Here is a 26,938-nt window from a genome sequence, read left to right as displayed (position 1 = left end):
CTCTTCATGCCATCACCTTGCGGGTGAGGATTTCAGTGTGTGAATTTTCAGGAACATGAACATTGAATCCATGGCACAGACTATGTGTCTGGCTCCACGCTGTCTACATACAGAGTTACGGCAGTGAACAAGGTGGGCTAGCTGCTTACCTTGGGGCATGCGATGCGTACTGTCTTTTTGACTCTCAGGCATTTGATTGAGACATCTCCATATAGTTGATGGTCATTATCAATGCACTGTTGTTACAGTGAGGTGGCTGCAGAACGCTTCAATAAAGCCATTCTTACATACTTCACGAAAAATGTTCCAGGGTTCACCCTGCATGTGTAAGTACCTCTTCTGTACAAATCTGCCAGGCTCTGTTTGTAGCTATTTCCAAAAGCCAAATGTAGAAGGCCATCATAGATTTGGGTGGGCGTCAGACCCTTCAACTGAGCCTAATTTTCTCGCTGGTTATGTGCCTTTTCATTGACTTTCAGAAGCCTTCTGGGACCTGACACACCATTCAGCTAAGCAGGCCTGCAGCTGGCCTGAGGTCCCGAGTCTCAGATTTGAGTGGTTTGATGTTGATCTTGCTGCTTTGTGATTTTTTTTTTTCCTTCATGATTTTATCCATGAAAGCTTTTCCTCTCCAGGCCAGTTTGGCAGTAGATGTTCACCTCCTATTTAAGTGAGATATTCACTATTGGTAACGTTCTTTAGTGAGTATCTCCAGTTATTTATTTTATTTTATTTTTTTCTTCTTTCCTTACCCTTCAGCAGGACGCATAGTGTCTCCAGTTCTAATTACAGATACCGTACTGACCAGCTCTGAAGCAATTGGGACTGTTTGAGGAGAGAGAAAAGCAGGCATGTGTCCACTCTCTTGGATCTGTAGGGCCTGTGGATTTGCTGCCGGGAATCCTGCAGCCACTGCTGCTGTTGAGCCGCGTGCGGGACACCTCACCCAGGATTTTCGGGTGTTCTAGAAGCCATGTTGCTGCTCTCCCGTATTTCTTTTGCCGATATGCCCAGAGGTCCCCATTGAGGCAAAATAGTCCTTTAGGATATATTTGTAATACGAAGGGTTTTGAAGAGAGGAAATAAAATTTCATGTCTTATTTTTTAAAAAGAGAACAGTAAGACTTTATGTTTTCTTTCCAATGTAGAAAACTTCGAATTTAGTTTTTAATGTAGAAAAACTTCGCATTCATACCTTGTTACTGTGCGAATAAGATGATTTGTTGTTGTTTTACTCTAGATAAACTGGTCAGCAACATTACAGAACCAGCACAAACCAGCACAAAACCATCAAAGTGGAGGGGGTGTTTGGTTTTCTGTTCATAATAAGCAAGCCATGTTACTGGTTAGTTTAGAAGGATATTTCCACAGAATTGGCTGTAATTGGGCTGCTAATACACTTCCTGCTTTGCCATTAGGCGGCATCTTTTTAATTTGAAAGATATTTCGACGTCTTATGCAAGCTACTCACATAAAAACCTCATTAAATAGAGGAAACAGGTAAGTTTGTGTGCCTGCAGTTGGATAATTTGACAGACAGTTTTGAGCATTTTTTCTCATCTGTTCCTGGTGACACCTCTCAGACTTAGACGAGATCGGGCACATTCAGGGTGGGTTGGCCGTAGACCTGTCAGACTTAGAGACCTGAGGTGCCCTGAAGCCACAGAGCTAGCAAGTGGCCAGCTGAGGGCGCCAGCCCAGCTCTCTTGCCAGGCCCTCCGCCCACTCACCGCGCCGTGCTGTGCTGCTTCCTGAGAGTGAGCGCATTTGTGAGTGCTGGGGTCTGACACTCGCGGAGTTGGCACCCAGCTTCTAAGGTCAGGTAGTTAGAAGATCTCCAGCATCCTTTCCGAGGGGCTCGCAGAACTGGTTTTGTGTGTTGAATTGATTTTGGAAAAGTCTTAATATGAAGTTTTTTTTTTTTTTGAGACGGAGTCTTGCTCTGTCGCCCGGCCTGGAGTGCCGTGGCCGGATCTCAGCTCACTGCACGCTCCGCCTCCCGGGTTTACGCCATTCTCCTGCCTCAGCCTCCCAAGTAGCTGGGACTACAGGCGCCCGCCACCTCGCCCGGCTAGTTTTCTGCATTTTTTAGTAGAGACGGGGTTTCACAGTGTTAGCCAGGATGGTCTCGATCTCCTGACCTCGTGATCCGCCCGTCTCGGCCTCCCAAAGTGCTGGGATTACAGGCTTGAGCCACCGCGCCCGGCCTGAAGTTTTTTTTAAAAAAAGCTGGTATTAAACCTTGAAAAAGTTAACTGAAATTTGGACGTGTGATTTCTGAATTAGCTAGGGAGGAATAATGAGAAAATATTGTAAACGATATCAACTAAACTCACTGGGGTCTTGGTTTTATGTATTTTCAAGCTTAAAGGAAATGTTGAGCTGGGCACAGTGGCTCACATCTGTAATCCTAGCACTTTGGGAGGCCGAGGTGGGCGGATCACTTGAGGCCAGGAGTTTGAGACCAGCCTGGCCAACATGGTAAAACCCTGTCTCTACTAAAGATACAAAAGTTAGCTGGGTGTGGTGGCGGGGGCCTGTAGTCCCAGCTACTTGGGAGGCCGGGGCAAGAAGATCGCTTGAACCCAAGAGGTGAAGGTTGCAGTGAGCCAAGATTGTGTCACTGCAGTCCAGCCTAAGCAACAGAGGGAGACTCTGTTTCAAAAAAAGAAAAAAGAAAAGAAATGTTGAGTGAGATTCTGGCATTTGATACCATAGTTTAGTGGTGGAGTATTCTTTTTTTCTTTTTTTGAAATGGAGTTTCGCTCTTGTTGCCCTGGCTGGAGTGCAATGGCATGACCTCTGCTCACTGCAACCTCTGCCTTCCGCGTTCAAGCGATTCTCCTGCCTCAGCCTCCTGGGCGCATGCCACCATGCCCAGCTAATTTTCTCTATTTTTAATAGAGACAGGGTTTCACTATATCGGCCAGGCTGGTCTTGAACTCCTGACGTCAGGTGATCCACCCGCCTCAGCCTCCCAAAGTGCTGGGATTACAGGTGTGAGACACTGCACCCAGCCTAGTGGAGTATTTTTAGGACCTGTGAAAATATGATACTGATAGAACCTGATTTTATTCTCTTTTGACCATCTCCTATAAAGGCTAACTTTTTTTTTTTTTTTTTTTTTTGAGATAGGGTTTTACTCTGTCATCCAGGCTGGAGTGCAATGGCACAATCTTGGGTCACTGCAACCTCCACCTCCCGGGTTCAAGTGATTCTCGGGCCTCAGCCTCCTGAACAGCTGGGGTTACAGGTGCCTGCCACCACACCTGGCTGATTTTTATATTATTAGTAGAGATGGGGTTTCACCGTCTTGCCAGTCTGGTTGTGAACTCTAGACCTCAAGTGAACCACCTGCCTTGGCCTCTCAAAGTGCTGGGCTTATAGGCATGAGCCACCGCACCTGGCCTAATTCTTATTTTTAGGAAGTGCATCTTTATATTTTAGTGTTTAATGCCATAAGGAGGTAGCTAGATCTTACATGCAGCAACAGATGCAGAAGCATGGAGAATCTTGGTTACACATGGACAAGAATTACCTGAAAGAAGATGAGTAATACAAAACCAAGTATTTCAGTACCGTTGAAACAAAATTCTAGGCGCAATTGCTGCTGTAGTGTTTTGTTAAGGGAAGATACGAAGTTTTCTCCTCTGAAGGTCCTGGAAAGGAATTGGCTTCTCTTGCATTTGGGGCTGGGGGAGTCACTGCTGTCCTTTCAAGTGTGTTCTCAATACCGAGGTGCTCGGGGGGCTAAGAGATGTGTGCCCTTTGGTCCTTCTCTCAGGGAGATTGCAGCCTGTATTATCACGATGTTTTGCTTCTAGTTATGTGCTTTTCATGTTATGTGCTTTTTACTATAATTAAAAAATTTTAACAATTTAACAAAAAAAGTTATAAAAGTTTTTTGTTATTAAAAAAACAGCCTATTCTTAAATACTTTTGATTATTATAAAAAAAATATAAATGGCCTGGATAAAGTTAAGGAAAAGATGCTGAACCTCAGTATATCCACTAACGACAACTTCTTTTTTTGCTGTGTTGCCCAGATTGCAGTGCAGTGGTGCGATCTTGGCTCACTGCAACCTCCACCTCTTGGGGTCAAGCTACTGTTTCGCCTCAGCCTCCTGAGTAGCTAGCAGTGCAGGCCTGCACCACAAGGCCCAGCTAATTTTTGTATTTTTAGTAGAGAGAGGGTTTTGCCACGTTGGCCAGGCCGATCTCCAACTCCTGGCCTCAAGTGATCCACCCACCTCCGCCTCCCAAAGTTCTGGGATTACAGGCGTGAGCCAGTGCACCCAGCCACAACTTTTTCTTAAATGAGCATTTCATGACCAAAGCTTCTAGATAGAAAGTATAAGTAGAAAAAAAAAATCTTAAGATCTTAAAATGTCACTTAGGATTCTTCAATTCTAAGGAAGAAAAATGCTAAGAAACGGAAAGGACAAAGTTGGTGGGCAAGGGGAAGGGGGAAGGGTTGGCTGGGGTGTTGACAAGATTGTGTCACTATGCAGAAACGTGAGTATAATGTGTTGGCTAGCTTGCAGAATCGGCGATAACTAATGAATACCCCCTTTCTTCTACCCGCTGGAATGAAACAGTGAGACGGTTTAAGCGGAAGCATCTTACTGCCATTGACTGCCAGCATTTGGCTCGGAGTCACTTGGCTGTGACCCAGCCCTTCGGTCAGAGATGGACAAACAGAGATCCGAACCATGGTCTCTATCCTAAACCCAGAACAAAAAGAGGGAGTAGGGGTATGTCTCCTCCAAAACTCTTGCATTTCAAAACCTGTAGTGTGTGGGTCCTTTGAATATCTCCTAGTTTAAAAGTATTTGTAAATATTGCTGCTGTGACTTTGTAGTCTTGATGCAATAGCTTGACACTTTCTTTATTATTTGTGACTTTTCCATGAAAATTTTTTTTTTTTTTTGAGATGGAGTTTCACTCTTGTTGCCCAGGCTGGAGTGCAATGGTGCAATCTTGGCTCACTGCAACCTCTGCCTCACAGGTTCAAGTGATTCTCCTGCCTCAGCCTCCTAAGTAGCTAGGATTACAGGTGCATGCCAAGTTTGTTTTTTTTAGTAGAGACGGGGTTTCTTCATGTTGGTCAGGCTAGTCTCGAACTCCTGACCTCAGGTGATCCACCCGCCTCGGCCTCTCAAAGTACTGGGATTATAGTACTTTGAGCCACCGCACCCCAGTGAGTTTTCCATGAAAATTCGATCCTATTATCATAGTTCGTAAAAGCTCCAGAAAAGTGTGATGGAATGAATTCTATTAGCTTGTGTAAAGTGATAGAAGAAATGGGCCAGTGTCTCTCTTATTCCAATCCAGAAACATTGAGATTAGTTGACTCTTCGTTTGTCTTCTCTGTCCAGCCTGTCACTAGGTCCATGTGTCATTATTTTTCCTCCTAAATGTTCCTTCATCCTGAGCTCTTTGTCACCTAGTACCTGGACTACTACAGTAACCCTGCTCCTTGACTTCAGATTTTATCTTTGCTAAATCAACTGGAACGTCCCCCCTAGGTACCAAATGAATTCCCACTTTAGTTAATAAATCTAGATTGCCTTATTTCCCTTTGATACAACTAATTTCAGAATCCAACTCAAATATTATCTGGTTGTCCTTTTCTTTTTCTTTTTTTGAGGCAGGGTCTTGCTCTGTCATCCAGGAGTGCAGTGGCACCATTTCAGCTCACTGCAGCCTCTGCCTGTCACCTCAGCCTCCCAAATAGCTGGGACTTACAGGTGCGTGCCACCATGCCCAGCTAATTTTTGTATTTTTTTTTTGTAGAGACAGGGTTTTGCTATGTTGCCCAGGCTGGTCTCAAACTCCTGGGCTCAAGAGACCCACCTGCTTCCGCCTCTCAAACTGCCAGGATTACAGGTGTGAGCCACCTCTCCCAGCCTGGTTGTTTTTAACTATTGTATGTTTCCTGCTGTGGGAACTGCTATAACCAACTGTATGAGGCAGTTTGAAACTTACTTATATCCTGTTTGATACTGAGTTTGTTCCATATATAGAAGTCTATTTCTTCTCTATTTTGAGTTCTTTACTGACAAGGACTTGTGAGGTGGCCCTGACCAGGTGGTAAGGTCTCAATGACTGTGGGTGTGACTGGATTCAACAGTTGGAAGATACCAGGATTTGGCTGGGAGCAGTAGCTCACGCCTTATTTGTAATCCCAGTACTTTGGGAGGTTGAAGTGGGAGAATTGCTTGAGCCCAGAAGTGCCAGACCAGCCTGGGCAACATAGTGAGACCCCGTCTCTATTTAAAATAATAATAATAATATTTTTTAAAAAAGAAAATTCTAGGATTTAACCCTGATCATGTGGATTTAACCTATAGTAATAGTGATGTGAAAATTCTGGGTTTCTATCAAATTGCCCAAGAAAGAGTTAACAGTTATATATATATTTTTTACTAACATAGAAAAATATCTGTTTCAGTTTCATAAATTTTGTTAAAGGCCAAACCGAGTTTCAGTCCATTCTCTTCCAAAGTGAGTATTTTAGTTCCAGCCATTTAGAAAGGAACTATATATTATTGATAAGGTGTTTACTTCTTTGGCATTTAAAAATAATTTTTAGGAGTTTGAAAATGCTGTGGGATGTATGAAATCACCATTTAGGCTTTCCTATGTTCCTGAAAAATCTGTGAGGTCAGGAAATGTAACCATTTTTCACTTTACATTTGTCTCAGAATCATTGGTGCTTAGTAAATGCTCACTGAACAAACATGTAGAAGAGATTAGGTACCGTTCTAATACTATAAAGAGAATTCTGAGTCCCGCCTTTTTATTTTAAAATAAATTAATGTGTCACCTTCACAGGAAGAAATATGAATAAAAGCTGGGCACAGTGGCTCACGCCTGTAATCCCAGCACTTTGGGAGGCCGAGGCGAGTGGGTTACTTGAGGTCAGGAATTCTAGGCCAGCCTGGCCAACACGGCGAAACTCCATCTCTACTAAAATACAAAAATTAGCCAGGTATGGTGGCATACGCCTGTAGTCCCAGCTACTTGGGAGGCTGAGGCAGGAGAATAGCTTGAACCTGGGAGGTGGAGGTTGCAGTGAGCCAAGATCATGCCACTGCACTCCAGCCTGGGCGACAGAGCGAGACTCCATCTCAAAAATAAATAAATACATAAATAAAAAAGAAATAAAAATAACAGTTTTAGCACTGTCACATGAGAAGAGTGAGCTTTTCAGAATCCTGATAACCCCAAGCATGTGAATTTCTGCTTCAGCACATGTAGGCTTTCTGTTGTGATTGGGAGCCGGGCACTTTGTGAGTGGTGGTGTGGTTGTGAGCAGTCACCTCCTTTTTGTCTGTCCATTCAGATGTTCCCTGCGTAGCCTGTTTCTCTGTACTTGTATTTACTGCAGGGAGTCTTGTTGGCCCTCACACCATGCGAAGACTGGTCTCTGTCTCTTTGCAAATGTGTGTCTGGTTATATGATAGAGCCAAATGTAAATATTGTTTGAATTAGTTATTTATATAATCAGCTGGCCCATAAATGTGTTTTTATCTCTTTCCTCTGTTAACATAGATAATTGAAAATTAGTGTGTCTTATTTGGGTTAATAGCAGGTCAACAGTCATCGTTCATTTCTTGTCCGTCCTGTTTGGGTTATCTCTACAGGTCAGGGACGTCAAAGATGTATCCCTGAGTTCTTCCTAGCAGGCAAGCGGCCGTGCACCAATGACATGGCCAAAAGCAATTCTGTTGGCCAGGACAGCTGTCAGGACTCTGAGGGTGACATGATCTTTCCTGCAGAGAGCAGCTGTGCACTGCCTCAGGAAGGCAGTGGAGAAGCATGGCTGGGCTCATCAGGGTCTGCCCCGCCCTCCAGGAAGCGGTCTCGGTCCTCTGAGGAAGAGAGTAACCAGGCTACCGGGACCAGCCGGTGGGATGGAGTTTCTAAGAAAGCTCTGCGGCACCATTTGACTGTGCCATGCACAAGGCCTAGGGAGGCCAGGCAAGAAGCAGAGGACAGTACGTCTCGACTCTCTGAGGAGTCTGGAGAAACCGACCAAGATGCGGGGGACATGGGTCCTGATCCCATTCCTGACTCATACTATGGGCTTCTTGGGACCTTGCCCTGCCAGGAAGCACCAAGCCACATTTGTAGCCTGCCTAGTGAGGTCCTGAGGCACGTGTTTGCCTTCCTCCCGGTGGAAGACCTCTATTGGAACCTGAGCTTGGTGTGCCACCTGTGGAGGGAGATCATCAGTGACCCTCTGGTGAGTGAGTGCTGGAGTTGGGAGATGTTTCCTCTAAAAGCACGTAACTTTGCTTAATGTATGCTTCTAATCAGAGGATCTTTTCAGAAATGGTTTCCATTTGCCTTCAGAAGACATTCAGACTCCTTAGAGGCATTTAAGGCCTTCCGTGTCTGCCCCACCCTATGCCTCCAGCCTCTTCGCTCACTTCCACTCAACACGGCTTCCCTGTGTTCTATCTACAGCTCCTCTGCTGTGTCCTGACCACAGACTGCACATTCCTTCCCCTCCCTGGGTTGCTCTCATCCTCCCACGCTCCCCACCTGGAGGGTTCCTCATATCTCCCTTCACCTCTTGTTTTTTTTTTGAGACAGAGTTTCCTGCTGTTGCCCAGGCTGAAGGGCAGGCAGTGGCACGATCTCGACTCACTGCAACCTCTGCCTTTTGGGTTCAAGTGATTCTCCTGCCTCAGCCTCCCCAGTAGCCGGGATTACAGGTGTGCACCACCACACCTGGCTAATTTGTATTTTCAGTTGAGACGGGGTTTTACCATGTTGGCCAGGCTGGTCTCCGAAACTCCTAACTTCAAGTGATCTGCCTGCCATCAGCCTCCCAACTGCTGGGATTACAGGCATGAGCCACTACGTCCAGCCGGTTTTTTTTGTTTGTTTGTTTGTTTTAATGTAAGCATTTATAGCTGTAAACCGCTCTCTTAGAACAGCACAACAGCATTCATTGCATTTCATAAGTTTTGCTATGTTATGTTTTCATTTTCATTTGCCTCAAGATATTTTCTAATTTTCTTTGTGATTTCTTCTTTGACCCATTGGTTGTTTTAAGAATGTGGTTTTTTGTTTGTTTGTTTTGTTTTGTTTTGTTTTGTTTTGAGACAGAGTCTCTGTCACCCAGGCTGGAGTGCAGTGGCTTGATTTTGGCTCACTTCAATCTCCACCTCCTGAGTTCAAGTGATTCTTGTGCTTCAGCCTCCCAAGCAGCTGGGATTACAGACACGCGCCACCATGCGCGGCTAACTTTTGTATTTTTAGGAGAGATGAGATTTCACCTTGTAGTCCAGGATGGTCTCAAACTCAAGTGATTCTCCTGTCTCAGCCTCCCAAAGTGCAGGGATTATAGGCATACACCACCGTGCCTGGCCAAGAGTATGTTGTTTAATTTCCATGTATTTGTGGATTTTTCAGTTTTCCTTCTGCTGTTGATTTCTGGTTACATTCCATTGTGATTTAAAAAGATACTTTGTATAATAACTTCAGTGGTTTTTAAGTTTGTTGAAACTTGTTTCGTGGCCTAACAGGTGATCTATGCTGGAGAATGTTTCAAGTGCCCTTGAGAGGAATGTATATTTTGCTGTTGTTAGGTGGAGTATTCTATATATGTTTGTTCAGTCCACTTAGTCCATAGTGTTGTTCAGATCCTCTGTTTCCTTATTTATCTTCTGTCTGGTTGTTCCATTCATCTTTGAAATGGCGGTGTTGAAATCTCCTTCTGTTACTGTGTTGCTGTTTGTTTCTACCTTCGGTTCTGTCAGGGGTTGTTTCCTATATTTAAGAGCTCCAGTGTTTGGTGCATATATATTTATAGTTATTATGCCTTCTTGGTGAATTGACCCTTTTATTGTTATGTCCTTTGTCTCTTATGACAGTATTTAACAGACAAAATTGACTTACAATCTGTTTTGTCTGATATTGGTATAGCCACAGCTCTCATATTATTTTGTTCTCATTGAAACTCTGAGCTATGTGTACTAATGTTTTAGATAGGGAAACTGAAGCTATAGCTTTTCCCAGATTCTGTAACTATAACAAGTTAGTGTTAGAACCAAGACCAAGACCCAATTCTCCTAGTTTCCAATAAAAATGTCTGTAACATTTCTGCCTGATTTGCCTGGCTTTTGAATTGTGAGCTGTGATTGCTTTTCACTGGTAAAAGGTTATCTCTGTGTTTGTGGCTTAATCTGCTATCTGCTTTTTTTCTTTCTTTCTTTTCTTTTTTTTTTTTTTCCTGAGATGGGGTCTTACTCTGTCACCCAGGCTAACGTGCACTGCAGTGGCTTGATCTCGGCTTACTGTAACCTCCACCTCCCGGGTTCAAGTGATTTTCCTGCCTCAGCTTCCTGAGTAGCTGGGACTACAGGCATGTGCCACCATGCCTGGCTAATTTTTCTATTGTTTTTTCAGTAGAGACAGGGCTTCACCATGTTGGCCAGGCTGGTCTCAAACGCCTGACCTCAGGTGATCTGCCTACCTCATTAATCGGCTTTCTAATGGCCTTTGCCTCATGTTATTTTGTTTTTTAACTACATAGTTCATTCCTTGGAAGAAGCTGTACCATCGATACCTGATGAACGAAGAGCAAGCTGTTAGCAAAGTGGACGGCATCCTGTCTAACTGTGGCATAGAAAAGGAGTCAGACCTGTGTGTGCTGAACCTCATACGGTGAGCTTCACCTGTTGTAAGGAAGGCGTCTTTGAAGTCTTCCTTGTACATCAGTGCTTATGGTCACCCTACTCATGGCCTCTCCCGTGAATGTCTTACAGATACACAGCCACCACTAAGTGCTCCCCGAGTGTGGATCCCGAGAGGGTGATGTGGAGTCTGAGGGACCACCCCCTCCTCCCCGAGGCTGAGGCGTGTGTGCGGCAACACCTCCCTGACCTCTATGCTGCTGCCGGGGTAGGTCTGGAGGCTGCGGGAGAAGGCAGCATCTTATTTCACTGGAGGAAAGTTCAATTGAGGATGACTTTATATTTATTTTTAATATCTGTATTTAATCTCTGAATGCTTTGAAGCATTCATGTTGTCATTGTTCCCAATGGAGAAATAAAAGGCCATATAATTATAGAGTCTTAGATTTAGAGGAAATTTTAAAAAATCATTTAGTCTGATTTCCCATTTGGTTGAGAAATCCTCTCTGAAATATTTCTGAAAAGTGGTCATCTAGCCTCTGAACACTTTTAATAATAGGATTTCTTTACAAGACAGCCCACCCCATTATTGACAACTTGGCTTATTTGAAAGGAACAGAAAAATTAAGGGTCTTGCTATAGTCACACAATGAAGTAATGAGAAGATAGAAATAACCCTCAGTCTCCTTGAATCTCAGCCCTGTTGCTCGTCTTCCAGTTCAGGGGTTCCCAGATTTAATCTTCAAGGCTACGTGCAACCTCTGCATGCGTTTTGCTGGCTACAGAGGGCTGGGAACCCAGGCAACTGCATTTCTCTTTCTCTTAAAGAAGAAGATTGCTGATGGTGGTGGAGTGCGTCTTCTTTCATAAGATGGTTGAAGTGAAAGGGGATGGGACGTTCCTGTCTTGGAATGTGTTCTTTAACACAGAGACGTGTAGTAACTTAAGAATGGTAAAGGCTGGGTGTGGTGGCTCACGCCTGTTATCCCAGCACTTTGGGAGGCCAAGGCGGGTGGATCACCTGAGGTCAGGAGTTCAAGACCAGCCTGGCCAACATGGTGAAGCCCTGTCTCTACCAAAAATACAAAAATTAGCCGAGCATGGTGGCATCTACCTGTAGTCATGGCTACTCTGGAGGCTGAGACAAGAAAATTGCTTGAACCTGGCAAGCGGAGGTTGCAGTGAGCTGAGATCGCGCGACTGCACTCCAGCCTGTGTGACAGAGTAAGACTTCATCTCAAAAAAAAAAAAAAAAAAAAGGTCTGTGTCCACTATTAACTGTTTCTGTGTAAGTGAACATTTATGGAGACGTTGCTAAGAGGAGCATGCTGTCTTCACAGAATAAACTTTCCATAATTTCATATTTATTTAACTTACCATGAAAAGTTATTACTAATAGTAAATAGCAAGTTAACACCATCATGCGGGAGAATTGCCAGACTTTATTTCCCCCACAGCCTGCGTGCAGCTCTCTCCTGTGTCTGCGTCTCTCTGGCTTCTTGGGTGGGCGCCCCCTGCTGGCTGTTTTTCTCTGGCCCGCCAAGCACTTACAGGCCTGAGAGCCCCCGTGGCCTGGAGAGTAGAATGGTGAGATGACAGGGAGCTCATATTTTTAGACTGTCTCTCTATCCAAGGTTCTATGTTAGATACTTCATCTGTGTTATTTAATTAAAGAAAACTAAGATCTCAAATCCGAAAGTGATGAGAAGGAGTCCAGGGTGAACGGAAGGGCTCCCCTGTTTCCCAGATGCCACTTGGAAAGTTTGGTTTCAATCCAGACAGTCTGTAGCCAGCAGCTGGACCCCCGGCTCGGCTCCTTCCTGCTGTGATTCGTATTAACCGTGGCCTGTGTTTGGGCTGTCCCTTCTTCCCTGTGCTCCTGGCTTGCAGGGTGTCAATGTCTGGGCCCTGGTGGCGGCTGTGGTGCTCCTCTCCAGCAGTGTGAATGACATCCAGCGACTGCTCTTCTGCCTCCGGAGACCCAGCTCCACGGTGACCATGCCAGATGTCACTGAGACCCTGTACTGCATAGCCGTGCTTCTCTACGCCATGAGGGAGAAGGGGATTAACATCAGCAATAGGTAATGCCCTGGGAGGAGGGGAGGGGATGCTGTGATAACGGGAGAGTCCCACATGCGGCAACAGGTCCAGCCCTGCCACTTAGCAGTATTAGCACCCGGCAGGCTGTGGGACCCACCCTGCTCCACCTCAGTGTCATCTTCTGCAGGAGCCAGGGGTGGAGAGTTTGATGTGGAAAGGCTGGTAAGAGCGTGTTATGAATGTACAGTTCTAGGTGGCTGCAAGATACCACCAAAGCCGATTTTACCATCACGGGTCTTGCAGCCTTAGGGGAAGCCCCTCTCCAAGAGAAGCCTTCCTTATTCACCTGTGGCCTCGCTTCCCTAGGAGAATGTTAGGCTCTGCCTCCTCCGTTTCCCACTTGTGGGATGGAAAAGACGCGTCCATCTTATCACGTGGGAGAGGCTGTTGCGTGTGGGCTGCTGATTCACAGGGGCCCCGATGGTTTCCTCAGCAGAGTGGGGAGCGCCTGGGGAGCCACGTGCGCCTGACAAACACTGAACACCTGTGCGTGTCCGATAGGTGTCCACGAGCCGGTCCACAGCTTAGAGCAGGTTCCTGATCTAGTGAGGGAAGACAGGTCCTGTGTCATTGAATGTGTGAAAAGGCATTGTAGTGAGTCACGAGCCCTGCAGAGAAAATAGAACAGAGTGCTCTGGGGGGAATGCTGCTTTAGAGGGGTGGAAAAAGCTTCTCTGAGCAGGTAGTGTCTGAGTGAAACCTCAGTGTGGAGGAGGAGCCGCCGTTTCACAACTGTGGGGAGAGCAGTTTAGGAGAAGGTGTAGATGCCTTAAGGGCCTGAGGATGGGAATGAACTTGGGACATGTGAGGAAGAGAAAAAGTGCAGTGTGGCAAGGGTGGGAGGGAACACAAGATTGTGAAGGATGGACAGGAGCAGTTGAGCGATCTTACAGGCCCGGATTAGAAGGTAGAATAAAGCCAGGCTCGGTGGCTCACACCTGTAATCCAGCACTTCGGGAGGCGAGGCGGGCAGTTCGCTTGAGGCCAGGAGCTGGAGACCAGCCTGGCCACCAAGGAGAAACCCCATCTCTATTAAACATACAAAAATTAGCCGGAAATTTTTGGTGGTGCGTGTCTCTATTCCTCGGTTACTCGGGAGGCTAAGGCACGAAAATCACTTGAACCCAGGAGGCAGAGCCTGCAGTGAGCTGAGATCACTCCACTGTACTCCAGCCTGAGCGACAGAGTGAGGCTCTAAAAAAGAAAAAAAAAATGTAGACTAAAACTCAGGGTGTGCTGGGCAGCTGGGGAGGGCCTTGTCCCTGAGTTGGAGTGATGGGGACAGGTAGCTCGACTGTGCAGCCATCCTGGAGAAGCAGCAACCGTGGGGAGTGGGGTGGGGGAAGGGGTACCTTCTCCAGGGAGCCTGGCCCCTGGAAGTTGCAAGCCCCGAGAGGAAGGTGGCTGGTGGCACCAAGGGAGTGACTGGTGCTCAGGCATCAGTGGCAAGGTACCAGGAGGAAACAGGATTCCCCAGAAGTGTCCAAGAGTTTGCTGATGGCTGCCGTCTTGCCACATCCCCACAGGGTGGAGACAACACTGTGGCATCTCCTCTTAGGAGGACCCCAATCCCTCTGGATCAGGGCCCTGCCCTTGTCCTCTCACCTAACATTAACTACTTCCTTATTGCATACACCACATTGGGGTAGCACTTCAACACGGGAATTTCAAGGGACACACTTCAGTCCATGGCAGTATGTGTGTTGATTTTTGTTGCGTTTCTATGTGTCTTCCTGTTTTTTCTGGGAGATAATATAATCACATCTGAAATGTTGGATTATTAAAGGTATTTGTTGCATTGGAGAGGTCGAGGCTTGGAGACGGGCTCTTCTCGCTCTGGGGATGGGGACCAGTGCACTCGATTGTTGGGGGAGCGAGTCCAAGCTCACCCCCTGGTCTCCCCCACAGTCGAGGGGAGACTTGGAGAGGCTTTGGAATGGCATGTGCCAGCTGAGTCTGACGAGTCTAACAATGTCCTGTGCCTCTGCTGATTGAACTTTATCATCTTTGGTCCCTCTTGGTGACTTGGAGGCTGTTGTTTTCAGGTCCTTAGTAATCAGATCTTGTTATCCATAGCATAGTCCCTTTTCTTGGGACCTTAAATGATAGAATGCGTTCATGCTTCTAAAGCAATGTCATGTCCTAAGAAGTAGACAGCAGAGCCACTAAGGTTTAGAAAGAAGCTGGTGTTTTTATCCGCAGGTGTAGTGAGTGTCATTCAAACAAGACTCTCAGTGCTGGGAGCAGTGTTTCCCTTTGCCTTCCACTGGTCCTTAGAGCTTTTCTGGTTGTTTATCTCTTAAAGTCATAGCTGGTGCCTCTCATTCCCTGAAGAGCCTGTCCTGGTCTCTTCCTCCTCTTGGTGATATACATAGAAACTACACCTTTCCCAGGACTGAGAATGCTTTGCCAGCCATAGATATATTTAAATCCTTTTCTTTCTTTTTTCCATTAAATGGTGGTAGGTATTTTCTTTTTAGAAATGGGAAGGAGTTTAAATCCATTTGAGGAAAAATGAAATACAGATTGTGACTTGAATTTGAAACTTTCTAAATCTACTTTTTTTTCTGGTAGGATTCACTACAACATTTTCTATTGCCTATATCTTCAGGAGAATTCCTGCACTCAGGCCACAAAAGTTAAAGAGGAGCCATCTGTCTGGCCAGGGTATGTGTATATGTCGGTCAGCATGTGTTTTGTCTTCTCTCCTTGACTCTTCCTTATACTTAGGGAGGGAGATGTTTTGCTTCACTTTAGCAACGTCATTGAGTCATAATGTGCATTGCGTAAAATTCACCCATCCTAAGAGTGTAGTTCAGTGATATTGCCTGAGTGTGCGTCAGCATTATAATCTAGCTTTAGAACATTTTTATTCCCGTAAGGAGAGGCCTTTTTTTGGTCAGCTTTTGTATATCCCATTTGTCTGTTTGGTTTTTGGACAGCCTACCCCCTGGACTTTTCATGTCTTTCTGTTTTTCTCATTTCTCTTCTGTAATGATTATAGCAAGAAAACCATCCAACTTACACATGAACAACAGCTGATTCTGAATCATAAGATGGAACCTCTCCAGGTGGTGAAAATCATGGCCTTTGCAGGTAAGGGAGCCCACATCAGGTTCACCAGGTAGTGGTTTTCTGCCTTTTCTCCCTACAGCCCCTTCTCGCTACCCTCCAGGGCATCTTTGCTCTGATCTGTCATCCAACTAATCATTTGATAACAGATCAAATAATCAATCTCAAAAGCAACTGGCCAAGGAGTCCTTGCTTCCCCGGACCACTGCATGGACATGCACAGTAGAATTCCTGTTGACGGGTAGTTCACAGCAGTTAGTTGGTGGGGTAGATGTCCCCGGGATTGAGCCCAGCATTGTGATGTTTGCTGAGGCACTGACGGCTTCTGGAGAGGGAGGGCATGTGAATCTCCAGCCCAGGGTTTCAGTAGCTCCCCGGTTTCGTGGGGTGATGTCTAGAGGGTCTGCCTTGGATTGGGTTTTAACATACATTCATAAATATATTCTCTACAATTATCCTGTCAGCCAGCCACACCGATCCACTTACAGCCTCCTGAAGTACTTGCTTCTTCTTTCATCACAGCCTTCGCTCGTGCTATTTGCTATTTTTTTCTACCTGTAATCCCTTCCTGCTCCTTTTGTGGCTAAATACCCTGCTAACAACAACGCCAATGTATTAAATGCCTGCAGTGTGCCTGGCATGGTGCTGATCCTAATAGCATTCTGTGAGGTTGCTTAGTTATTCTTATTTTATAGAGGAAGAAATTGAAGCACAGAGAGCCTTGCCCCAGGTTGAATAATTGGATTCATGGTGGAGGCAGAATTCAAAACTGGACTTGTCTGTCTCCGGAGACATGCTTTCCCCCTCCCTAAGCCTCCCCTCCTGTCCTGAGGGGCATTTTTGCCCTCAGGAACCCTACCTCTAAGGGATACCCACTTATTTCTGAGAAGCAAACTGTAGCTCATGAGGTCAAGGGGTTCGCCTGTCCTTTGTCCCTAGGCTGGAGCCTACCTGAGCTGAGACCCAGCCCACCTTCACTCGGCTTCGAATCTGCTGCTCTTTTTGTGGCACTACTTTTATCAGCACTGGAAAACTTGTCACTGTCCTGCTGTCAAGACACAGGCCTGATTGGGGAATCCCTGGGCATGTCTTGTCTGGTCAGAAGGTCACCTCCTTTCCTCCTGGCTTCCCCAGGCACTGGGAAGACCTCAACCCTGGTCAAGTACGCAGAGAAGTGGTCTCAGAGCAGGTTTCTGTATGTGACGTTCAACAAGAGCATCGCAAAGCAGGCCGAACGCGTCTTCCCCAGCAACGTCATCTGCAAAACCTTCCATTCCATGGCCTACGGGCACATAGGGCGGAAGTGAGTACTGCTGTCACTAGTGGCGCTGTTGCTGCTGGCACGGTCGCGTCTTACTGTTTTCCCATGACAATTACATGTGAGCTTACACCACAGTGACCCTGAGAAGTGTAGTGCCGTTATCTCCACTTACAGGCAGGAAATAAAAACACAGGTTTAGCCTTTTGTACTTTTATCCTGTAGCAACATATTGTTTACATATAATGCCGTCTTGCCGAGAGGGGTGGTGTTATGGAACTGAGGCAGAGAAAGTCAGAATGACTTGCTTAAAGTTCAGAGTCTCACAAATCCTGATCAGTTGTAGGCTTTCCTTGGAAGGGAGTGAGGAAGACTTGGCCGAGGCACACTTGCCTCAGGTCTCCTGGATGTAGAGGCATCAGGGAACTCCGAGTGTCCCTCTGGGGACCTCCTGGAGCCCAGCTTCATGGTGGAAGAGCAGTGTCTGCTGTAAGCTGGTTCCTCTTCTAGGTTGGTACATGGGAGTCCTGAAAGCCGTTTCCAGTCAGAAAAGGACCATGCAGAACTTTCTTGCTTTAAAGCATTTGGTCTCGCCTGTGCATGGCACTTGAAGCTACCTCCTGGTGACGTTAGAGAGAGTGGAGGAGATGTTAAATAGCACCGAGCCAGGAGAGCCACGTGCTGTTCATTGGGGATGGGTATTGCAGGTACCAGTCGAAGAAGAAGTTGAATCTCTTCAAGTTAACACCTTTCATGGTCAACTCCGTCCTTGCTGAAGGGAAGGGTGGATTCATAAGAGCCAAGCTCGTGTGTAAGACTCTGGAGAACTTCTTTGCCTCCGCTGACGAAGAGCTGACAATTGATCACGTGCCTATTTGGTGTAAGAACAGCCAAGGACAGAGAGTCATGGTTGAGCAGAGTGAAAAACTGGTGAGTGTCTAAGTGTATGAAGTGTTAGGGATCTGAGGATGGGGAAACGGGAAGTGTTAGGGATCTGAGGATGGGGAAACGGGAAATGTTAGGGATCTGAGGATGGGGAAATAGGAAGTGTTAGGGATCTGAGGATGGGGAACAGAGGAAGTATTAGGGATCTGAGGATGGGGGAAATGGGAAGTGTTAGGGATCTGAGGATGGGGAAACGGGAAGTGTTAGGGATCTGAGGATGGGGGAAATGGGAAATGTTAGTGATCTGAGGATGGGGGAAATGGGAAGTGTTAGGGATCTGAGGATGGGGGAAACGGGAACTGTTAGGGATCTGAGGATGGGGAAATGGGAAGTGTTAGGGATCTGAGGATGGGGAAACGGGAAGTGTTAGGGATCTGAGGATGGGGAAACAGGGGAAGTGTTAGGGATCTGAGGATGGGGAAACAGGGGAAGTGTTAGGGATCTGAGGATGGGGAAACGGGAAGTGTTAGGGATCTGAGGATGGGGGAAATGGGAAATGTTAGGGATCTGAGGATGGGGAACAGGGGAAGTGTTAGGGATCTGAGAATGGGGAAATGGGAAGTGTTGGGGATCTGAGGATGGGGAAACAGGGAGTGTGGGACAGCATTATTTCTTCTTTCACTTCTTCAGAACTGTTCGTAGGAGGTTGAGGGTGGAGGGTGAGGCTGTGGGCCCATGGGGATGGCTGTGAATTGTTAGATATTTTCCCCTGTGGAGGACACTGGTGACCATCTCACTTAAGCCTCAGAATAGTCCTCCCATTTAACAAGAAGGCAGACATGGAATGACCTGCCTGAGTTTATAAGAACTCGTCACTGGGGTTTCTGGACCTCAAGTCTGATCTTAACTGAAGGCTGGAATCTCTCTTCTGATTTTCTTGAGTTATTGGTTCTATGGAATAGATTTTGCTAGTGGGAAAGTCTGTTTCTTATTTTTATCAAGTCTTTTTCATTTGCCATTGTTTTTATGAATTAAGAATCGGTCATAAATCTAGAAAAACAATTTGGCCTTTTCTGGTTCACCTAACTGTTGTGACCTCTGCCCTGTCATGGGCGTGGCATGGCCCGGCTGCTTCCTGTCTCGGCACTGGAGACCCTCTGTGGCGTGTAGAGGCTGTTGAGGAGACCCAGGAGGTTAGGGAGGTGCCTGCGGTCCCCCTTCTGTGATGATGCCCTGGCTTCACTGCTGTATAGGAATTGAAAGTGTGACTGCAGGGTGCTGCCTTTGCCAGGGTCTCAAACTCTGGGTTACCATATACCTTCCTTCCTAGAATGGTGTCCTTGAAGCAAGCCGCCTCTGGGATAACATGCGGAAGCTGGGGGAGTGCACAGAAGAGGCGTACCAGATGACTCATGACGGTAGGCAGCTGCAGGATGGCGGGGACTGGCAAGTGGGACTGCTTTCCTGGAGTTACAACTCCTGCCTCTCTCCTTATTTTAGGCTACTTGAAACTCTGGCAGCTGAGTAAGCCTTTGCTGGCCTCTTTTGATGCCATCTTTGTGGATGAGGCCCAGGACTGCACACCAGGTGATACACTGTTCAGGACATCAGTAGTCTCAAATACGTAGAAACAGCACCGTGATTATGTAAGAGGACATCTGTGTGAACTAAGTTGATTATTATTATTTGTGATAAAGAAGAGGATCTTCTTACTCACCTTAGGATTTCAAGCTGCCCCTTGCCCTCACCCGAGCAGATTTCTCTGTCACCATAGGTTTTACTTAGGTTGTTCTTAACATGTTGACCAAGTTGTAGATCCGCAGACGATAGGGACCTAGACTCATGCTCAGTGGGAAGAGATCGTCCATTGAGAGGAAAAGGTTGTGTTGTCTATTTCTCAAGTGGCTAAGAGAGAACGGACAGTGTTAATGAGTCTGACTTTGTAGGTCAATTTTGAGTGCTGTAACATTAAAGACAATTTGCCTCATTTTAGATTTGCCTGTGTTGTTTTCTTAGGTTCCAACAGTTCATCCAGGGCGAAACATAATCTGCATTCCTAGGACCAGAAACTGTTTCTTTTGTCCGTTGTAAAATAGCTGCTTTTGATGGAGTGTGCCTGTCCTGCAGGAAAAGGCGACCTTGAGGTCCCGTGTGCCCTGGCTTAGCTTCACGGAAGTGTTTTGTCCTTTCCTTTTTGCTGCCTGGGGTGGAGGCCTCAAGGTTTCTCACTTTTCCTCTCATTGGTTACAGCTATCATGAACATAGTTCTGTCTCAGCCATGTGGGAAAATCTTTGTAGGGGACCCGCACCAGCAGATCTATACCTTCCGGGGTGCGGTCAACGCCCTGTTCACAGTGCCCCACACCCACGTCTTCTATCTCACGCAGGTAAGTGCACGTTCTGCATCAGAGCCATTTCTTCTCCCTCCCAGTGTCTTACGTGCTGGGCCCTGTGCAAGGTGGTGTGCCAGGCTCACCAGAGCTAGCAAATCCTTGCTTCTAAGTAGTGGTTCTCAAAAGTGTGGTTCTCGGGGTCTGCCAAGTCAGACTGTTTTCATAAGAGGTGTGTGCACAGCGGTCATCTGAGAAAGAGCTACTGCGGCTGAACTGTGAACTGACGGCTGCTGCCGCCTTGTATGTTTGTACTTAGAACAGTTGTTAGACCAGCGCTGGTTGTTCAGACTTGTGTATTTGGCACTTTTTCAAAGACGAGTGAAACAAGCTGCGACTTCAGGGAAAATAACTGACAGTGTTTGTTGTCAAAAATAACATCTTTGCTTTCAAGTGAAATTAAAATTTTGGCAAACTCTCGCATAAGGAACATGACAACTCACAGTGTCCTCGATTATGCGAAAAGTTTATTATGCGCTCCTTCCTTTTCAATCACATGTCTGTGTGGGGTTGAATTTTCTTCATGTGTGTCAACCAAGACAGTATATCACAGCAGACAATGCAGATGTGAACACAGGAAGCCAGCAGTCTTCTGTTATGCCAGGCATTGAAGAGATTTGCAGAAATGGAACGTGGTGCCATTCTTCTTGCTGAATTTTTTTTTTTGTTCTGGGAAATATGTTTCAAAAAATATATTCTTTATGTCGTCACATAAGAGGCTTTTGGCTGGGCACGGTGGCTCATGCCTGTAATCCCAGCATTTTGGGAGGCCAAGAAGGACAGATCACTTGAGGTCAGGAGTTCAATACCAGCCTGGCCAACATGGTAAAACCCTGTCTCTGCTAAAAATACAAAAATTAGCCAGGCGTGGTGACTCATGCCTGTAGTGTCAGCTACTCAAGAGGCTGAGGCAGGAGAATCACTGGAACCCAGGAGGTGGAGGTTGCAGTGAGCCGAGATTGTACCATTGCACTCCAGCCTGGGCGACACAGTGAGACTCTGTCTTTAAAAAAAAAAATAGTTTTGAATCATTATTTTTAAATGAATTAAAATTTCTCATATGGTAAATATAGATAGAGCTCACGTAAATAAAAGCTCTTTGGAGGCTTTTTAAGTGTGATTTTTAATTGTGAAGCATCCTGAGACCAGAAGTTTGAGAACCACTGCTTTTAAGAAACTCATTTCTAATTAGAAGAGATGTCTCGGCCGGGCACGGTGGCTCACGCCTGTAATCCCAGCACTTTGGGAGGCCGAGCAGGAGATCGAGACCATCCTGGCTAACACAGTGAAACCCCGTCTCTACTAAAAATATAAAAAATTAGCCGGGTGTTGTAGCGGGCGCCTGTAGTCCCAGCTACTCCGGAGACTGAGGCAGGAGAATGGCGTGAACCCGGGAGGCGGAGCTTGCAGTGAGCTGAGATTGCGCCACAGCCCTCCAGCCTGGGCGACAGAGCGAGACTCCGTCTCTTAAAAAAAAAAGAAGAGATGTCTCACTTGGATGAAAGTATCAACTGTGCTGTGTTTTGTGATGTTATTGAAAGTTCCATAGATGCCTCTGTTACTCTTCCCTTGAGCTCCTGCTGCTGTGGTGGTTTAGGGTAGCATCAGTGCAGAGGTGTTTTGTTCTTTTAATAGACAATATTTTTTTAGAATAGTTTCAGATTTCCAGAAAAATCGAGAGGAGAGTTCTCATATGTCCTGTACTCAGTTTCCCATTACTAACATCTTATCATCTTATATTAGTGTGGAACACTTGCCACGATAATGAACCAACATTGATACATTATTATAGGCTGAAGTCCATGGTTCATTTGCATTTCCTTGGTTTTGAAATAGTGTCTTCTGTGACTTCAGGTTCCCATCCAGGATCCCACATTACATGTAGCCATGTGTCATGAGGCTCTTCTTGGCTGTGACAGTTCCTCAGACTTTCCCTATTTCTGATGTGACTTTCACAGTTTCCAGACGTTCCAGTTAGGCATTTGTAGGCTGCCGCTGTGCTGGGATTTGTCTAATGTCTTTCCTCATGGTTAGGCTAGAGTTCTGGGTTCTGGGAGGAAGACCACAGAGGTGAAGCTCCATTTTCTTCACATGCTGTCGAGGTGCATGCTGTCACCATGGCTCATGACTTGAGGTTGACCTTGACCACCTGGCTGATGTAGTGTTTGTCAGGTTTCGCCACTGTAGAGTTCCTCTTTTTCTTCATCCTTTCCCTCGTGGATGCTTTGGCAGGAAGTCTCTATACACTCAAGGAGTAAGTGTCGAAGAATCTTCAGAAATTATTTGGAATTCTTCTGCAAAGGAGATTTGTTTCTTTTCTCCCATCTATTTAAATATTCAGTCATTTATCTAAATATGAACTCATGGATATTTATGTTATAATTTCAGTTCTGGTTCACTCAGAGTAGTTTTAGAGTAACAAAGTAGTGTTTGTTTAAAGTCTAGTTTTCGTTTGCTATTCATCAAAGCACCTGAAGTTGTGTGTGCGTGAAAACAGGCCGTACACACCCTGAGCGTAGGGAAGAATGATATCTTGCCAGCTGGAGGGGCGAAGGAAGCAGGGTCTTGGGCTGAGTTTTGAAGGTTAGGAAGTGACTTTGGTAGATGAAAGTCAGACGGAAAGCAGCGTGGGCTGAGGCAAGGCAGCGTGGGCAATGTGCAGGTGCTGGTGCTTCTGCCATGGCTGGTTGGTGCGGGGCAGTGGTTGTAAAGGTGGTGTGGAGAGGGATCTCAAAGGCAAGGGGAGAAGCCCTCCTTACCCTGTCTTAATCTTCTGTTTGATTTAGACTTCACTAGATTTGATTTGGAGAAAAGGGTAGATTTGCTTAAAAGAAAACTTTACTATTGGTGTTGAGAATAAGGGAAAATAAAGACTGCCGGGTTGTGAAGGGCCTGGAAAGTGAGCCTGTGAAGTTCGCTTTCCGTGCGGGGGGTCAGGAATAACTTGTCGGGTCCGGCCTGCCCGGGCTGTGGTGGCAGTGATGGAAATGCACGGACACGCCGCAGGGCGGGCTTCTGACTCCCTCTGTCTTGCTGTTTTCCAGAGTTTTCGGTTCGGTGTGGAAATAGCTTATGTGGGAGCTACTATCTTGGATGTTTGCAAGAGAGTCAGGAAGAAGACTTTGGTTGGAGGAAACCATCAGAGTAAGGCTTTTAGTTATTTTTCTCTTTTATGTTACAAAAGTTTTCGTCTTTATTTCGATTTGCCATAGAGTTTGTGCTCTCTCCCTAAAGGTGGCATTAGAGGTGACGCAAAGGGGCAAGTGGCCTTGTTGTCCCGGACCAACGCCAACGTGTTTGATGAGGCCGTACGGGTGACGGAAGGGGAAGTCCCTTCAAGGATACATTTGATTGGGGTAAGAGTACTTTTCTGTCGACCACTTCATGCACAGAAACGTTGTAGATGAACATACCCAGTGAAAATGTTCACCTTCATTGGGATTATCATGCGAGAAAGCATTTGGGTTTTTGACTCTTTCCACCGCGCTGCACCGTGGCTGGTCTGTATCCCAGGCCATTCTGATGATGCCAGTGAAACATTCCTGGAAAGGCAGACACAAGAAGGGCTGGGGACCTTAATTTCCACTCTTTAGACAATGAATGCCCTTCTTCCCTTGACAATGCCAGTGAGGCTGCGGGTTACTGGAAGCTTTTCTGGTTGTGTGTTGTCATTAGTGTGAGAACAGCTGAGCTGACAACACGCGGAGTACACACCTAGGCTCTAGTTCTGACTGGTCACTAACTGCGTGTGGCTGGGGGCAAGTCACAGCTTCTGTGTGCCTCATTCTCTCCACCTCTGAGGTAAAATAATGCCTTGCCTTACCTGTTTCACAGGGAGTTAGAAGGGTTCAGTGGCATGTTTACAGCATTTTTAACCCTGAAGCGGAGTTATATGACAAAAAGATATTCACTCATTCATTTGTGGAAATGTTTTCAAGAGTGCATTAGGCACTCAATGAATCATAATCAAAAGATGTTTTAAGTTTTTTATTTATAAAGACTATATAACAATGGTATAGAAATTTTGGAACCTAAAAAAGAACACATAATGCCAGTATTTCATATAATAGTTCTCATTTTTGCTATTTTTGTCTTTGTCCTTATAGATGTGTATTTTTGCATAATTGCAAGTATAGGGTACCTAGAAATGGATGCTGTTTTTCACTCAACACATAGGCATATTTTCTTTCATTACTATTTTAATGACCTTATAGTATTTGGTCTGGTAAATAACAGCATTATTTAGCCATAGTCATTGTTGTAAGAGAGTAGTATTTTGGGAATATCATCCACACTGGCATGATGTAAAGCAAGTGGTTCTGTCTACCTCTCTTAAATCCACTTATCACCTGTACCATGTGTCATTACACGTGACCACACATCTGGTTGTGGGTTTTAATGTCAACTGTGTTATTCTGCCCGCTGTTTTATGTGAGTGTTTTACGTGTCCCTCCCTAAAAGATGTCAAGTCCTTGGAGTGTGAGGCCCTGATCGTATCTGTCTTCTGTGTGGGGCCTGGTGCTGTGTGAGTGCCAGAGCCCAGCCAGTGCTCAGCAGATACTCTTGGTAGATCTGGGCTAAATAGGGCACAGTCAGGCTGTCTCCTCCAGGAGCTGACCTGTTAAAATGTAGAAGAATCTGGACCTAGAGACATTCTGTAGTTTCTTTTTTTTTTTGAGACAGAGTCTTGCTCTGTCACCCAGGCTGGAGTGCAATGGTGTGATCTCGGTTCTCTGTAACCTCCGCCTCCCAGTTTGAGAGATTCTCGTGCCTTGGCCTCCTGACTAGCTGAGACTATAGGCATCTGCCACCACACCCGGCTAATTTTTGTATTTTTGGTAGAGACAGGTTTCACCATGTTGGCCAGGCTGGTCTTGAACTCCTGCCTTAAGTAATCCACCCACTTCAACCTCCCAAAATGCGGCGATTATAGGCATGAGCCACCGTGTCCAGCCTGTAGTTCTTTTCTCACAAGAAACAGTGGTAAATGTGCATGCCGAGCACTTTGTATTCAGGCACCATTTGTATTCTTTAGAATCGTGTTCCTGGAAGGTGCTTAACTTGCCTTTTTATTGATGCGAAAGCAGCGTGCAGCTATAGATCTTGCCTTTTTTAAAAGAGTAGGAAGAGTTTGAGGTGGCAGCGGTATCTTAGAACGTGGTCCCTGGTCCCTGGGAGTGTTCAGGCCACGTGTCAGCCTCGCGCTTTCTGCTTCATGAAGTTTCCTGCTTGCCGCCTGTGCTTTGGGTGTAACTCAAGATCCATTTCCAAGAAACCATCTCATTTCAAAACCCCATCCCTGCATTTGCTTTATTTTGTTTTGTTAAAGCAACAACAATCAAAACAAAACAAAAAACAAGAAAAAAACAAAAATCCCACCAAAAAACTTTTTCAGGGGATTAAATCATTTGGATTGGACAGAATCATTGATATTTGGATCCTTCTTCAGCCAGAGGAAGAACGGAGGAAACGTGAGTACCCGCCTGGCCTTGGTGCATTGGAAGGAAGCACCCAAGGGACAGGGACGAGAAAGAAGCAGGCCCGGTCTGAGTCAGGGACTCGTTTCCCTCCAGAGAAGGGAGAGCTAGAGCTCTCTTCCCATGAAGAGGGGGGTGCCTCAGGCCTCCTGTTTTCATAGGTACTGATAGATTTTTCCAGATCCTCCTCACAGGAGCCTCAGTCTCTTTCCAACACTGGTCCCATAGGCTGTCTTCCCCTGCATCTTTCCGTCTGCCTGGGCCACTTTATACGTTGTACACTTCCACGTGGGCCCCAAGTGATAGTGTCGAACATTTCTACAGCGCTTTTTTTTTCCTGTTGACTGCGCTATTTCAAATCCCTGTGAAGTAGGTGAGGATCTTGAGCCTAGGGTTTTGCTCCTCAGTCGGAGACGGAGAGGCCACCGCACTGCCCTGACTTGCCCAGGGACACACAGCGAGTTAGTGATGCAGTCAGGCCTGGAACCTGGGTCTCCCCACTTTCAGACCGTCTGCTCTTGTGCAGCTGCTTAGAAACGTGCAGCACCTGCCACCGTCTGTGAGTGGAGCTTGTGTCACCTTAACTTGTGCGTGTATTCTCCTTAGAAAACCTCGTCATTAAAGACAGATTTATCAGAAGATGGGTGCACAAAGAAGGCTTTAGTGGCTTCAAGAGGTATGTGACCGCTGCTGAGGACAAGGAGCTTGAAGCCAAGATCGCAGTTGTTGAAAAGTATAACATCAGGATTCCAGAGCTGGTGCAAAGGATAGAAAAATGCCATATAGAAGATCTGGACTTCGCAGGTAAGGGAAACAGTTGGTTTTTACCTTCCCCCTAACAGGAGGAACAGATGGTCTGCTGCTGTTTTTTTGTTTTAAGACAGAGTCTTGCTCTGTTGCCCAGGCTGGAGTGCAGTGGCGTGATCTTGGCTCACTGCAGTGTCCCCCTCCTGGGTTCAAGCAATTCTCCTGCCTCAGCCTCCTGAGGAGCTGGGACTACAGGCGCCCACCACCACACCCGGCTAGTTTTTGTATTTTTAGTAGAGATGGAGTCTCGCCATGTTGGCCAGGCTGGTCTCGAACTCCCAGCCTCAGGTAATCCAC

At 46.1% G+C, this 26,938-nt stretch overlaps 1 protein-coding gene across 1 annotated transcript in view; it reads left to right on the top strand.

Annotated features, from left to right (window-relative positions):
* The window catches only part of FBXO18 (F-box protein, helicase, 18), a 43,847-nt gene that overhangs the window by 4,297 nt on the left and 12,612 nt on the right, over positions 1-26,938 (top strand). Inside the window, 16 exon segments of the mRNA XM_011957065.1 lie at positions 4,599-4,754; positions 7,650-8,251; positions 10,553-10,683; positions 10,785-10,920; positions 12,543-12,733; positions 15,327-15,419; positions 15,757-15,848; positions 16,959-17,127; positions 17,790-18,012; positions 19,298-19,385; positions 19,468-19,554; positions 20,218-20,354; positions 23,402-23,501; positions 23,592-23,713; positions 25,753-25,828; positions 26,441-26,638. Of these exon segments, the coding sequence (XP_011812455.1) occupies positions 4,599-4,754; positions 7,650-8,251; positions 10,553-10,683; positions 10,785-10,920; positions 12,543-12,733; positions 15,327-15,419; positions 15,757-15,848; positions 16,959-17,127; positions 17,790-18,012; positions 19,298-19,385; positions 19,468-19,554; positions 20,218-20,354; positions 23,402-23,501; positions 23,592-23,713; positions 25,753-25,828; positions 26,441-26,638 (2,601 nt within the window).

This window comes from Colobus angolensis, unplaced genomic scaffold (assembly GCF_000951035.1).
Source record: "Colobus angolensis palliatus isolate OR3802 unplaced genomic scaffold, Cang.pa_1.0 Scaffold432, whole genome shotgun sequence".
Taxonomy (NCBI): Eukaryota; Metazoa; Chordata; class Mammalia; order Primates; family Cercopithecidae; genus Colobus; species Colobus angolensis.
This window is presented reverse-complemented; position numbering and strand designations above follow the sequence as displayed.